The 13,899-nt window shown below is 49.8% G+C and overlaps 3 protein-coding genes across 3 annotated transcripts; all 3 read right to left on the reverse strand.

Moving 5' to 3' along the window:
* Window positions 1-5,175: 5,175 nt before the first annotated feature.
* BC939DRAFT_447169 (uncharacterized protein) lies at window positions 5,176-7,376 on the reverse strand. Its single transcript, XM_051555054.1, has one exon. It carries the CDS (start codon window positions 7,057-7,059, stop codon window positions 5,365-5,367), a length of 1,695 nt encoding a protein of 564 aa, XP_051413686.1. The 5' UTR covers window positions 7,060-7,376; the 3' UTR covers window positions 5,176-5,364.
* A 326-nt stretch (window positions 7,377-7,702) lies between these two features.
* BC939DRAFT_422391 (malate synthase A) lies at window positions 7,703-9,891 on the reverse strand. The gene is made up of 3 exons (XM_051553108.1): window positions 9,294-9,891; window positions 8,962-9,106; window positions 7,703-8,873 (listed from the first exon to the last, which is right to left on the reverse strand). The coding sequence occupies exons 1-3, from the start codon at window positions 9,652-9,654 to the stop codon at window positions 7,742-7,744; spliced, it is 1,638 nt and encodes a 545-aa protein (XP_051413687.1). The 5' UTR covers window positions 9,655-9,891; the 3' UTR covers window positions 7,703-7,741.
* Window positions 9,892-10,054: 163 nt separating this feature from the next.
* BC939DRAFT_422392 (Spb1 C-terminal domain-containing protein) lies at window positions 10,055-13,765 on the reverse strand. Its single transcript, XM_051553109.1, has 5 exons — window positions 13,454-13,765; window positions 13,039-13,348; window positions 11,209-12,937; window positions 10,489-11,105; window positions 10,055-10,378 (listed from the first exon to the last, which is right to left on the reverse strand). The coding sequence occupies exons 1-5, from the start codon at window positions 13,482-13,484 to the stop codon at window positions 10,288-10,290; spliced, it is 2,778 nt and encodes a 925-aa protein (XP_051413688.1). The 5' UTR covers window positions 13,485-13,765; the 3' UTR covers window positions 10,055-10,287.
* Between the last annotated feature and the right edge of the window lie 134 nt (window positions 13,766-13,899).

Here is a 13,899-nt window from a genome sequence, read left to right on the forward strand (position 1 = left end):
ATTCTGCGACTGTCTCTTCGCCTGCTTGAGGTGAATGTGATGCAATTACGAGTGCAGTATCTTGCCCAATAAAGCATGCATTAATAGCTAACATTCCGTACATCATGTTATATATGCACCATAGACACGGTATATTAACCATTTAATAATCCGATAGTTAGTTAGTAGTACTTTGAAATGGGGATGTACTGGGGGGTGGACCAAGATAAAGATTTTTGGCGTATACTTCATTTTTACTAATACAAACCAGCAAATATGGCCGTTACTTACAAAGGACATAAAAGTTGCGTTTGTCTGCGTCCGCGGCATTACTGCACAACAACACCGACACTCGAGCAACCTGAGTGGCCTTCTTGCCACGAATTGGACCGGTAACAAGGGTTTGTTGGACGGAACTTCAGAAAGAGACCCGTCTCATTGCAATTATAGATGTTATCAAGGCCAAAGTCCTCGAGCGCCATTTGGATCTGTTCTACTTGAGTCTGATAGAGATCCACGTTGACCGATCCGCTTTCACCATGGCCGATGTAGCTCTTGAGGGCCCTCTGTCTCTTAAACTTTTGGAGCCGATTATTTGAAAAGGCAATCGGCTCTGGCTTATGCTCAAGACGAAAGAAATTGTTGCGCTTGGAGATAGTTCTTTTACAGTTGTATGGAGTAAGGAAACTCCCAATCTGAATGCTCGAATAATTTGTGTTCCACACAACTACGCACACTGTAGCGAGTGATCAGCACAACGGTCTTCTTGTTCAACTGGAACCCAATTCATTATTGATATATCTAAGCAAAAGGGTACCTGTAGCGAGTGATCAGCGCAACGGTTTTCTTGTTCAACTGGAACAAGGAACACTGGCTTCGATTCTCCTTTTATACAGGCACAACTCCAAAACCTAATATCAAATCCTGCGTACCCTCGGTGGCTGCTGGCCAACATAATGAAGGATGGAGCGAAGGGACCTCTAGGCTAACAAAATCATAGGTCTACAAGCAAATTTCCTTTTGCTTCGCCATTTCTTGTGCAACATTGAGAAAATGATTAACCCTACTCCTTTCTTGTTTATCGCCTGTTGAATGCCTTGTTGAATGGATGTTGAAGACTGCACTTGTGCCTGCCACGAAGGTGCTGTCTCTACCAGTCTCGCTCACCAAGCTGCCGCTAGATGAGTCATCACCGGTTTGTTCTCCTGCTGTCGAGCTGATCTAGTCCAATGCGTCGGTCGCAATATGACCACCACTCTCGGCTGTATCGTGCTGACCCGTGGTGTCCTCCGATTCGTTAAAAGACGCTACACATAATGAGACAATCGGTATTGAATAGATCTACTACAGCGGTGGCGCGAGCATTTTAGGAATGAATCAAAGAAGGTACCTCCACGTCTTTTTAGCGTGTGACAAAGATCCTCATATGAATGGTTAAGGATCCTCGTCTGGTGCTTGTGCATCGAGTCTAAGATGATCTCTTTCTGCTCCAGTGCTTGATTCAGCCGTCTCCTGTATGCCTTGCTGTTCCATTTCCTTTGAAGACCCACACCCGTTCTCTGCAAGGTAGGATGCTTGCTGGAAATCAAGCGGGGGATAATCGTCGTTGTCCAAACCGCACGCGCCCGTCTCTGATCGTCGAATCTTTCGAAGAATTTTTCCGCGTCGAAGTCCTTTGGACTTACTTCACGGAAGTACCCTCCATTTTCGAAATTCTTTGTCAGAGCATCAATAGCAGAATCCAAACTCATCGTAGCTATAGGAACAACATAGAACTTGTCAACGTTCTCATAGTTGAAGGATAAAGAAAATGTGGACTGCCAAAGATGTGTCCCACGTTAGGCCGCTTAAACCTCGCTAGGGTGACACGGCACTCAATACTCTCCGGAGAACCATAGTAACGCCCGCGCGAGCCTCTTGCAAGTAACGAGTCGCTGAGCCAGGCTGATGGGTAATGTACCGCATCTGTTCAAATGGTAGATCATACCAGACACCCAGACTTCATAGAAGAGGTGGGCCGGTTCGAAGAGCAAGCACACGAGAAGAAAAGTTCGAAAGCCGAAGCCATGAAAGAAGCGTGTAGTGTGGAATTCAGCAGAGTTACTAACCGTGTCTCGTCTGGATCAGATCGAGGGTTGCAATCAACGCGGAGTGTAGCTGATCAGATGACGTAAAATCGGTGGAGTGAGGCGACCGTTGATGTCGGAAGCTCTGATTATGGTGAAAAAGGCCGCAAGAGGTGTACAGGCGAGGTGATGGAGAGGCCCATAAAACTGCTCCATGGCAACCCTTCTCTCCCTGTCTCTCCCTTTCACACTCACTCTCGAGAGAGTGGATCATCAACACAAAGGATGGCAACGGCCGGCAGAATAGGGCACAACAAGGCGGATAGGCTGTGGCGCAATGCCATGGGCAAACAAAGATTCCTCTTCGTCTGCTGTCCTTTTTGCACCCTCGTTCAGGCACCATCTATCTTCCACTAATCATGTCCTCCCACACTCTGCGCCATTCAGTATCTGCCTTATTTATATTCTGCTTCTTACTCTCATTCCCCTGAGCCCCACCTACTACATCATCGATCAACTTGGCAGCAAATATAGACATTAGACACGATGAGAAAGTTATCCATCTTGACTCTGCCCTTCACTCTACCCTGTCCTAGGCATTCGTATGTGGCAATAATCCTTTTGCGCCTAGCCCGACCTTAACAAACGGACACTTACTGCTATCTTCATTTTTTGATCATTGCGCGACGCACAGGGGTTCGTAGGGATTGTTTAATCGATGCAATAGGGGGTTTCAAACTTTGACATTCGCAAAGTCAAACGCGTGCTCTTTAGCTCAACATGCTCCGCACAAACGCGCCTCGTCACTATGGCGGATTCCATTTGCCTCCGCGGCTTGTTTGCCCTCCGCGTGCTCTTCTGATTTTTCAGCTTTCCTCTGTTCCTTCATCGTCATCGGTGAGGGTCATGAGAATGATGAGCTGCTCCAGGTCGGATGGTAGCTGTTGGCGTTCCGACTTGAATGGCATGGGGGACCGGGTCGATGGTTGGCTTCGCTCATCTTGATTGTGCGTGTTTTGGTATGAACATTTTGGCGCGTTAAGAAACACATCAGTTCTTGAGGTGATGTGTATTGCAAACGCGTTTTGGTCACAAACGCGCGTCGATATCTGCCCACAAAAAACTTATATAACACACAGCAGATATACACAGATGCATACCGGATGCACACCAGGGTGTGTTTGGTGTGCAAAGCACTATGCATTAACTGGTACATTGAGGTTTCTTCATTTGGTGTGATTCTGCTGGGCTGTCCGTTCCTGTACAGTTACCTAGCAAAATCAATTGGCAACTTTAATTTTTCTAGCCATGAGCAAATAAACACATCTTTCTTCAACACAACTTACTTTTCTTCTCCAAGCACAATCGACAGCAGCTTGGGTAACCACCATGCCGAAACAGTTATTCATGGAAGAAAAAGGCATTATCGTTGGAATGAGTCTAGCGGGAATGAGCCATGCGGAAATTGCAACGCAACGCAACACACGCAGGTCCACGGTGACCAATAATATTCACATCTACCATCAAAGAGGCACCACTGCACGCGCCCCAGGTTCTGGACGGCCAAGAGCGCTCAGAGAGAGAGACATTAGGAGCATGATACGCAATACCAAGCGTGAAAGACGTGTCAGTCTACGGGATATCACCAACATGGTGCCCCATGAAGTGATCGAATACACCGTTCGGAGAGCGCTCCATTCAGCTGGCATTTTCAGCCGGGTACCCGCAAAGAAACCCTATCTCAGCGACGTTCACAGGGATAGGCGACTCGCATTTATGCAGAGGTACAGCAAATGGGAATCAGAGCAATGGTCGAAGGTAGTATGGACTGATGAGTCAACATTCGAGGTTGGAGAGAATTTTCGCCAGATTCGAGTTTGGCGAACAGCGGAGGAAAAGTACGATGGCGATTGTCTCGCACCTACTTTCAAGAGTGGTAGGACCTCCCTCATGGTCTGGGGCGCATTTACAGCTACTAAGAAGTCCAGGCTAGTTATTTTTGAGCGAGGACGTCGCGACGGACAGTGCTTCGTGGAGGATATGTATGAGGGTGAATTGTTTAGGATTATGACGGAGGTACGGGATGGAATCCTCATGGAAGATGGTGCTCCAGTGCACAGCTGCGCGCTGTCAAAGAGTTGGCGCCAAGCACACGGCTTTCGCAAGATAGAGGACTGGCCAGTCAACTCCCCAGATTTGAACCCCATCGAGCATGTTTGGTTCCTCCTTGGTACTGCCCTCAATCGACGACGAAGCCAACCTCGGGACATTGCAACCCTGGAGAGAGCTCTAGTGGAGAAGTGGAATGATTTACCACAAGAACAACTGGCAAGACTGGTCGACACGGTGCCCTAGAGACTGGAATTCGTGAAAAAGCGCAGAGGTGGTAATGACAGATATTGAACGAGCCACAACCCTCTCCTTCAGCATACACCACTACACCACCCTGATATCCACCAAGAATGTTCCCCCAGAGCTCCTCGATAGACATGAAGAATTCCATAGCGACTGCATAACTCTTTAGGTGAGTTGTATATAGGTAATTTGAAAAAGAATGCGTAAAAGCATGGGTGAAAATTAAAGTTGTCAATTGATTTTGCTAGGTGACTGTACAACTAGTTATTGTTGGCCAGCAGCCACCGAGGGTACGCAGGATTTGATATTAGGTTTTGGGGTTGTGCCTGTATAAAAGGAGGATCGAAGCCAGCGGTCTTTTGTTCCTTGTTCCAGTTGAACAAGAAGACCGTTGTGCTGATCACTCGCTACAGGTACCCCTTTTGCTTAGATATATCAATAATGAATTATGGTTCCAGTTGAACAAGAAGACCGTTGTGCTGATCACTCGCTACAGTGTGCGTAGTTGTGCGTTAGACCCTTGTATTCAGTGTGGAACACAAATTATTCGAGCATTCAGATTGGGAGTTTCCTTACTCCATACAACTGTAAAAGAACTATCTCCAAGCGCAACATTATGACAGACATGTGGCGCTTTCCTATGCTGTCCCCTTCTGTCTCGATTATTGAAAGGAGGGGTGAACTTAAATACACGTGATTGACTCTTTGTGCACCAGCGAAGACCGGTGAAGAAATATTCACCAGCGAGAATCACCAACATAGTCCAATAACGAATCGCGACTCAACGAATATATTTCTTTCTTTTCATTATAAGGAAAAAGCACTCAGCTAACATGTGCTACAAAAAAGTATGGACATGAAAAAAGAAAATGGTAGTAAAGAAGCTTGTGAACTGGGATCGGGATATATACACAGGTAAGCGACACCATCTCGCGCTCGAAAAAAAAACGTCTCGTCTCTTTTTTTACAGCTCCTGCTTGACCTCATCCGCCTTCTGTGCAACCTTCTCCGCCTTCTTCTCCACCTGGTCCGCAACCTTCTTTGCCGCATCTCTCGCACCATCCTTCATCTGCTGTGCCTTGATCTCTGCCGCGTTCTTGGCCTCTCCCTTCTTCCTCCTCGCCGCCTCCGCGACTTCCTCGGCCTTTGTCTTCGCAGCTCCCTGTGCCTCTGTAGCCTTCACCTTAGCTTCCGCGGTCGCGCCCTTCACATCCTGTGCAACTCTCTCGCCCGCAGCATTGACCTTCTCTGTTCCCTCCACAACCTTGTCCTGCACCTTGTCTTTAGTATTCCATGCCTTGTTCTTCACATCCTCGGCTGCCTCCTCTCCAGCCTTGAATACTTTCTGGGCTGTCTCTGTTCCCTTCTTGGCCGCATCCCCAGCTCCCTCCTTGATATCATCCGTCACAACCTTAGTCTTGGATGTTCCCGTGACATGCGAAGCCTCGGGGCAGAAGACATACTTGAGAACCTCGCCAATGCTGTTGGCGCTCAAGACCTCGGAACTGAATGCAAACAAGTTGCGAACGCGGGGGATATTCGAGAGCATCTGAGCTCCGCCGCCGTGAGCAGAGCCGACACCGCGCGTGACCAAGACCAGGGCTGCCTGGCTGGCAAGCGAGTCCAGGAGAGCCTCGGGGATGTCGTTCGCCAAACCCTTGTAGATCAGGTTATTGATGTCGCGCGCATTCACCGCAGCGGGCGCGGTCGAGCTCTCGGCCGTGAGGGCCAAGTAGACGATCGTGCGGACGGCTCGGTCTGTGGGGTTCAATTCAGCAAGACGGGCGACACTCTGAGCCATTTGGAGTTCGGTCGCAAGCTTACTTACGGCCGACACGATGGTCTTGAGGTCCAAGGACTTGACGGTCGAGTCTGAGGGGGCAGAGACAAGGGCGCCACCAGTAATACCCTGGCTCAGACTGCCGTAGTAGACGACATCATCGACTCCCTTGAGGTAAGCGGTGTTGGTGGTCTCGCAAACGTTCGAGGGGACGACGATGGCCTTGACCTTCTTGATGGTGTCGGATGACTTGATCAAGCCGTAGCCGAGCATGTCCAAGAGAGATGATGATCCGTCGGCGTTGTCGTCCTTCTTCTCAGCCTCCTCGGTTTGCTGGTTGTCTGGTTGCTTATTGTCGGTCTTTCCAGTGTTGGGGGTCTGCTCGTTGTTGGTGGAGGTCGTGTCCTTTGCCTCAGCAATCTTTTCGCTGACACTCTTCTTGGCTTCGTACGACTCCTTGGAGGGTGGAGGCAGGTTAATGACGGCATCATAGATGGTTCTGGCAATGATGGACGCGCGCTTGGGGTCGATCTCGGTCAGGTTGGCGGCGGCCGCGAGGGCCTCGGGTCCGTGCTCCTGGATGGCCTTGAGCTTCGCAGCGTCGAGTTTAGACCAGTCAGCGTCCTTTCCTGAGGCGATGTTGAGGGATACGACCTGGATGATGTCGTCGAGGAGAGGGATCTTTGATCCGGCAGTGAGCTTGGAGGAGTCCTGTGGGGCGGAGGAGAAGGACTCGATGCCCTGGGCAGTGATTTCATCAAGGAGATGGGGGGCGAGTGTCTTGACTTGGGGATCATTGAGGAACTGCTCGAGGGTTAAGGCCGAGAATGCGGTGGAGACGAGCAGGGTCGCGAGCGAAAGTCTGAGGAGGAGCTTCATGTTTGGGGCGAAAAATATGTAGAGGTGGTTAGGAAAGGGTGTGGAATAGGATAAAGAAGCGAAAATGAGGAGCGAAGAGAAGAAGAAGGATTGAAGTGAAGGAGGGGGTTTTTTTTTGTAGTATCAGAAAAAAGATAAAGAGAAATAAAGAGGCGGCCGATGGGTGGATGGACCGATCAAAGTAAAGAGTAAAGAAAGAAGGAAGGAAAGAATGGACGAAGGAGTGGAGGTGAAAAAAAGGGGGGAAGAAGGAGGAAAGGAACCAAAGGAAGGAAAATGTCTCTTTTCGCTGGCATCATCATCGTCATCATCATCATCATTATCGCTGTATTCATCATTATCATGCCGTGCTCATCACTCAGACCCTTTTGCCCTATTGCGGCATTGCCGCTGCGCCCACACCAGCGCTACATCTTTTTCATACTCCCCTTTCGCTTGCACAGCATGACAGCGTGTAGGCTCACATATGAAAATGGCAATGGAAACGATCGACACAGCTAACAGCTGCAATTACGCCTAGCCCGACAGCATATAGGACAAATCCGTACGTGGAAAAAGGGGAGGTCGAAGGACGAGGAGGAGGAAGGGGTGGGAAGTGGAAGTCTTCATCAGGGACAGAGGGAAGGGGAATGATAAAGGAACACGCGACAATCCTTGCGTTTTATTACTTTGAATACCTCCCTTAAATACGCGCCTTGATTTGTTCTACCTCGACAATATCGTTATACAGCAAGCTCGTCAAGAAGTCGCTGTACTCCTCTCCAGTAATCTGTGTCGCCAAATGCTTCTTCGCCTCCACGACCTTACTCGCCTTGAACCTCTGCTCGCCCATGCTCTGCGCCAGCTTATCTGTCTCCTCATCCAGCACCCTCAACAGATACTCGGCCGTCACCTGCACTCCTGCATCCGTACGCGCCTGATGCTTCGCCCACTGCCACAGCTGTGAACGCGAAATCTCTGCTGTCGCTGCATCCTCCATCAAGTTATGGATCGGCACACATCCAAGTCCTCTTAACCATGCCTCCATATACATCAGCGACACCGACATATTCGCACGGATGCCCGCCTCGGTAATCGCTCCCTTCACATTCGTGTTCAGCAGATCCACTGCTTCAACATGGACATCCTCTCGGCGGACATGCAGCTGGTTGGGCTGGGGCATGTGTTCATTGAAAACCGCCATGGCCAACTTGACCAGATCTGGGTGAGCAACCCAGGTACCATCATGACCAGCCTTGACCTCCCTCAGTTTATCATTGCGGACCTTGTCCATCGCAGCCTTGTTGGCCGCCTCGTTGTTCTTGATCGGGATCTGGGCAGCCATACCTCCCATCGCATGCACGCCACGCTTATGACAGGTCTTGATCAACAGACGGACGTACGCGTCCATGAACGGTGTGGTCATCGAGATATCTGAGCGATCGGGTAGCACGTACTCGGGGCGCTGACGCAGCTTCTTGATGAACGAAAAGATGTAGTCCCAGCGACCGCAGTTCAGTCCCGCAGAGTGGTCGCGTAGCTCATAAATGATCTCATCCATCTCAAATGCACCTAGGATGGTCTCGATCAAAGCAGTCGCACGGACGGTGCCACGGGGCAGGCCAATGTAGTCCTGCGCCGCATTGAAGATATCGTTCCAGAGACGGGCCTCGAGATGAGACTCCATCTTGGGGACATAGAAGTATGGGCCGATACCAATCTCGACCGACTTGCGGGCGTTGTGGAAGAAGTAGAGACCGAAATCAAAAATGGAGCCCGAGAGGATCTGTCCGTCCACAAGAACATGCTTCTCATCCAAGTGCCATCCACGCGGTCTATTACCAAGAACCAGAAACTGCTTAGTACGAATAAAATGACACCATGCAGCTGTGGTTGATCGGATGCATCGATCTGTAGCCGTACCTGACCAGTAAGGTGGCGACCTTGCCGTCCTTGCGGATGTTGTACTGCTTGCCATTAGGAGCGGTGTAAGAGATGCGCTGGTGGATAGCGTCCTTGAGGTTCCTCTGGCCGTCGACAACATTGTCAAAAGTTGGTGCAGTCGAATCTGTTCAACGGAAAAGCACTTCAGTTAGATCCCCAACCTTTGGAGGAGCATTCTCCCATTGAGCCAAGTAAGTTCAGGACCTCTTTTTTTTTTTTTAATTGATCTTTTCTCCATGAGGAAGACCATCGATGCATGCGGAGACGCCACCATTCCTCGACCTCAATAATAGGAACAACCTGATATTTACCTTCAAAGTCAGCCATAAAAGTAGCTGCTCCAGAATTCAAAGCATTAATCACCATCTTGCGATCCACAGGACCTGTGATCTCGACGCGACGATCTGCTAGACCTGGTGCAGGCTTCGCGGCCCTCCATGTGGGGTCCTCCCGGATATGGCGGGTCTCGGGCAAGAAATCAGGGAGACCACCCTGGTCGAGTTGGAGTTGGCGGTCCTTGCGACGCTGGAGTAATGCTTGGCGCGTGGGCTCGAAGGTGCGGTGCAGTGTGGCGATGAACTGGAGGGCCTCGGGCGTGAGGACCTCGGCGGCCTGCTCGTGTGTGACCTTGGCGAGGATGCTGACACCGGCGACTTTTGAATCGAATGGCATGGTTTATAAAGATATTTACAAAGAACAAAGGAAAAGAGAGTGGGGAGTGAAGAAAAGAGAGTACCGGAGGTGAGGGGAAGAGAGAAAGAAAGAAAAGAGAGAGCGGGCGTGGTCCTCTCACTTTGGAATAGTGCGTATTTATACAGAAACGAGGGTCGACACGAGCAACGGCGAAGAATAAACGGCGTCTATGCTTTTGTTGCGTTAGTCGCGTTGTGGGGGGAGGTTAGGAGGGTGGGGAAATCATCCTCGTTTGCGCGGGGAGCATTTCCCAAACTCTATGTCTGATCCCCTCTGCTCCCGTGTATTTCCGCTTCGAGTCGCTTTTTTTTGTTTGATGTGGAGGGCCGTTGCCCAAAAGGGATTCTTCGGAGCAGCAGCCGTCCATCCCTCACGCCCATGCAGTGTCCACGCACTCTACTCACCAATGTTCGCTCACACATACATCAAGGAGACCATAAAAAAAGTAGCCATGCAAAGCATATGTATTTTATTATGAATGAGTGTGAATGGGATGTGATGGAGAGAATAAGAATAGGAAAAGAAATGAGAAGGAAAAAGGACGTTGGCATGCAGAATAGTAATACAACAGAAATGAAAAAAGAGAATAGGAAGAGAATGCGAGGGATCCGACTACTTCTTGCGGTTGCTTCCCTTGGCCTTCTTTGTTATCCTCTTGGTCGCACGCAGCTCCTTCTTCATTCTCGAGTCAACCATCTTGTACCTAAAAAACATTGTGCCCAATTGCAATGAATAAAATAGCGAGTTGAGTACCACATTACATAAACAATGCATGGCGACATTGAACACATTTTTCCAGCATGCTGTCCATACCTTCCCTTGACACCCTTGGGGCGTCCCTTGTTGCCCTTGTTCGATCCCTTGGCGACAACCAGCTTAACCTCCTTCTTTGGCTTCTTGTTCTTCGCTCCCGCTGCCTTCGCCAGCAGCTTTGCAATACCAATTGACTTTTGCTTCTCCGAGATATCATCCGTCTCGTTGATCGCATCCGCCTTCTTCTGGATCTTCATCAGCTTCTGTGCAGCCTTGTACTTCTTGCGCGCCTTGGCCTCTGCAATCTTCTTGATCGGGCGTGCATCCAGTGCCTTCATGCGGTCCTTGATTACTTGCACAGCCTCCTTCGTGATCGGCAGGTTCGGCACATTGTGGTGCTGCTCGTCCTCCAGGAACCAGGCAGGCAGTCCATCCTTCTCTGCAAAGGCTTGCTTCGTGAAACCTTGGTCGATCAGGTCCGTCTTGGTCATCTTCTTGTTGACGAGCGATTGTGCAAGGGTCATGGCCTCGGCTGTAATAAGAGAATATTCATTGATCTGCTTGCGCTTTCGGCTGTCCTCCTCGTCCGACTCGCCATCCCACATCTCGTCGTCCTCGAACTCCTTGCTGACAGGAACCATTTCAATATCGTCCTCATCTGCATCTCCCTCAGCAGCCTATGTGTGGCAACAAAATTGATAAAACATCGGGATTAGCATATTTGTGATAGAATAACCCTTAAAATGAACATGGAACCACAGTTGACCGGGGATGCGTTACCTCTGCTGCCTTGCGTTTGAGGGACTTTCTGTTCTTGCTGAGCTGGCGAATCTCTTCGTCGCTATCCATTTCGACATCATCCTGCTCCTCAGCTTCCTCTTCCTCATCTTCTTCATCATCTTCCTCGTCATCGTTGCTTTCATCGTCAGCATCCTCATCCTCATCCTCCTCATCTTCCTCGTCCTCACCAACCAGACCCTTGAACATATCCTGGTCAAAGAACATCTTGGCGCCCTTTGTCAAACCGCTCTCAGTCTTCTTGCGGAGCTCAGCCTGCTCAGCATCATCCAGACCGACCAACAATGGGTTCTTCGAGCTCTTCTTGATCGTCTTTTTGGTATTGTTGTACGCACCAGGCAAGCCCTCTTCATCGTCGGCGCCAGAGTCCGAGTCCGTGTCCGAATCCGAGGTATCATCGTTCTGAGGAACCGTGGCATCTAGACCATCCTCCTCCGAGTCAGAGTCCTCCTCACCAGAGCCGTTCTTCTTAAAGCCCTTCCACTCGCCCTTGTCCTCGCGCTTGGCCTTGGCACGCAACTTGGCATCGCGCTCGAGCTGGCGTTCCTTGTACTGTTCATACATCTCATCCAGCTCCTCCATTAGCTCTTCATCGCCTTCATGGTCACTGTCCATATCATCGTCGTTAATAAACTGAGCGTCGATATCTTCCTTGACCAAGCTCTTGCCCTTGCGCCTCGAAATAGCCTTAGCGTCCTGCTCGCCCGTGACGATGTCCTCGCCCATATCCATCTCAGCGTTGAACTCCTCTGGATCGACATCTGTGTCGCCCTTGCGGACCATCTTGAGTCCTCCGGCCTTTTCAATGTTGGTCAACGAGAAGAGTGACTGTCCATCAGGTCCATCCTGCTCCAAACCAATATCTGTGGGGATGATCATTCCAAGCTGCATTCTCTGCACGTTCTTCTGCACGCGCTCGTTCTTTTGGCGACGACGGACACGATCCTGACGAGATTCCTCTGCTGCAGCGGCTGCAGCGTGCTCCTCCACAGCCTCCACATCATCCAATGCCGTGACCTCAACCGTCTCCTGTGTCGTCGCAGGCTTGGGCTCGGGCTTCTTGTCAAGACCGACCTGCAGACGAATGCTGAGACGCCACCTGAGCAAAAGCTTGAAATCCTTCTTTCCAAGAACCTTCAAATCCGCGCAGCACGCTATGATTTCTTCAGTCGTCTCTACACTCTTAACAAGCTTTGTTCTGGAATCCTCAGAATCGAACGAGAATTGATTGACGCTTCCAAGGGCAGCAACTGGCTCCTGGTGGGTGATGAACTCCCAGGCATCCATGGTCTTGTGCAACGTATAGTTTCCATCCTCGTAACCTTCACGCTGACGCTTGTGCTTCTCGGGATGGAAGACATCCATGGGCTGAGAGATCATGCCGGTGTCGACTTCGGAGAAGACGTGCTTGGGATCCAGGAACTTGGGGTCGATCTTCTTGGGGGCGAGGTAGTCGCGGCAGACGACGAAAATCTCGGCAGAGACGTTTCTGGAGGATGGGGGCTTGGTGGCCTCGACCTTCTTGAATAATTGCTGGAAGACCCACATAAGATTGTTGTAATCTTTGGATCGGAAAACCTTGGTGACGAACCAACCGCCCTTGTTGAGGAACTCTGTGGCGAGCTTCAACGACTGTAATACCAACTCTGACTGTGTGAATGCATCCTGAACCCAGGCAGTACCGACGTTAGGGGCACCATCGTGCAGCACGCTATTACATTTGACATTACAAAGATGATACATCAGTATGCCACTTTCACAAAAAAAAAAAAAAAAGCAAACCGATCCAATGAAGAATATTTCATGACTTACACGTCCGCCTTCCATGTCTTCAAGGTGGTGCGCAAAGTGGCCCTGCACTTTTCTGTGGTGATATCCTCGACATAGGTGATGACGTTGGGCAGGGGCTTGATGGCTGCCAAATCGACACCGACGATCAAACTGCTGACGGGCATCATCTTCGAGGCGACCTGTAACCAACCTCCGGGGGCAGCGCACAGATCGATCAGAACCTTAGACCGTTCAAGGAAATTGTACTTTTTATTGAGCTGGACCAACTTGAACGCAGAACGGGCTCGATAGCCCTGTTCTTTGGCCATGTGGTAGTACTTATCCAGACGTCCTACAAAATGTTAATTACATTGATGTTGTCAATATGGGGTCGTATTTATTTTGCTGGTGACATACGAAGAGTGATTCTGATATGATGGTTAAAAAGAGTTCTTACCCTTTCCGGTCTTCTTCTGAGTCTTTCCCATGATGAAAAAGTGTTTATATGGAGAAGAAAGGGGAGAGGGGCGATATGACTAGGTGAAGAAGAGAAAGGTAAAGGAAACCCTTTATTCTCTGGCAAAAAAAGGCGTCTAGTGAGTGGGGGTATTCAAGCAATAAAGTGATAGAAGACGTCTGACTTGCACAGCAGGAAAGAACAGCCTGTGTCAAGAGGAGGCAATGGGATGGAAAGGGGGGGATGTGGATGTGTCTTGACAGCGGTGTAAAAGCAGCAAGGGGACAAGCGATGTATGCTCACGAAAGGGTCAGGGCCTTTTTTTTTTTTAAGAGTGGCTTTCGTAGTTTTGAGTAAACAATCTGTATTTCAGGACTGCTTTCCTAAAAGAGAGAGGGGCAAACTCAGTTTCCCCGCAGCAGCACTTACTTTTTTGTGAAGTGAAG

This window comes from Gamsiella multidivaricata (assembly GCF_025024155.1).
Source record: "Gamsiella multidivaricata strain RSA 2152 chromosome Unknown BC939scaffold_22, whole genome shotgun sequence".
Taxonomy (NCBI): domain Eukaryota; kingdom Fungi; phylum Mortierellomycota; class Mortierellomycetes; order Mortierellales; family Mortierellaceae; genus Gamsiella; species Gamsiella multidivaricata.

What these genes read in the sequence shown, in the direction of transcription:
- BC939DRAFT_422392 (XM_051553109.1), bottom strand. Translation starts at nt 13,484, where the DNA reads ATGGGAAAGACTCAGAAGAAGACCGGAAAGG. An exon ending in TCAGAAGAAGACCGGAAAGG is followed by an intron (nt 13,349 to 13,453) that starts GTAAGAACTCTT and finishes AACATTTTGTAG; the next exon opens with GACGTCTGGATAAGTACTAC. An exon ending in CCCAAGGGTGTCAAGGGAAG is followed by an intron (nt 10,379 to 10,488) that starts GTATGGACAGCA and finishes AATGTTTTTTAG; the next exon opens with GTACAAGATGGTTGACTCGA.
- BC939DRAFT_447169 (XM_051555054.1), bottom strand. Translation starts at nt 7,059, where the DNA reads ATGAAGCTCCTCCTCAGACTTTCGCTCGCGACCCTGCTCGTCTCCACC.
- BC939DRAFT_422391 (XM_051553108.1), bottom strand. Translation starts at nt 9,654, where the DNA reads ATGCCATTCGATTCAAAAGTCGCCGGTGTCAGCATCCTCGCCAAGGTC. An exon ending in TTTTATGGCTGACTTTGAAG is followed by an intron (nt 9,107 to 9,293) that starts GTAAATATCAGG and finishes TCCGTTGAACAG; the next exon opens with ATTCGACTGCACCAACTTTT. An exon ending in GTCGCCACCTTACTGGTCAG is followed by an intron (nt 8,874 to 8,961) that starts GTACGGCTACAG and finishes TCTTGGTAATAG; the next exon opens with ACCGCGTGGATGGCACTTGG.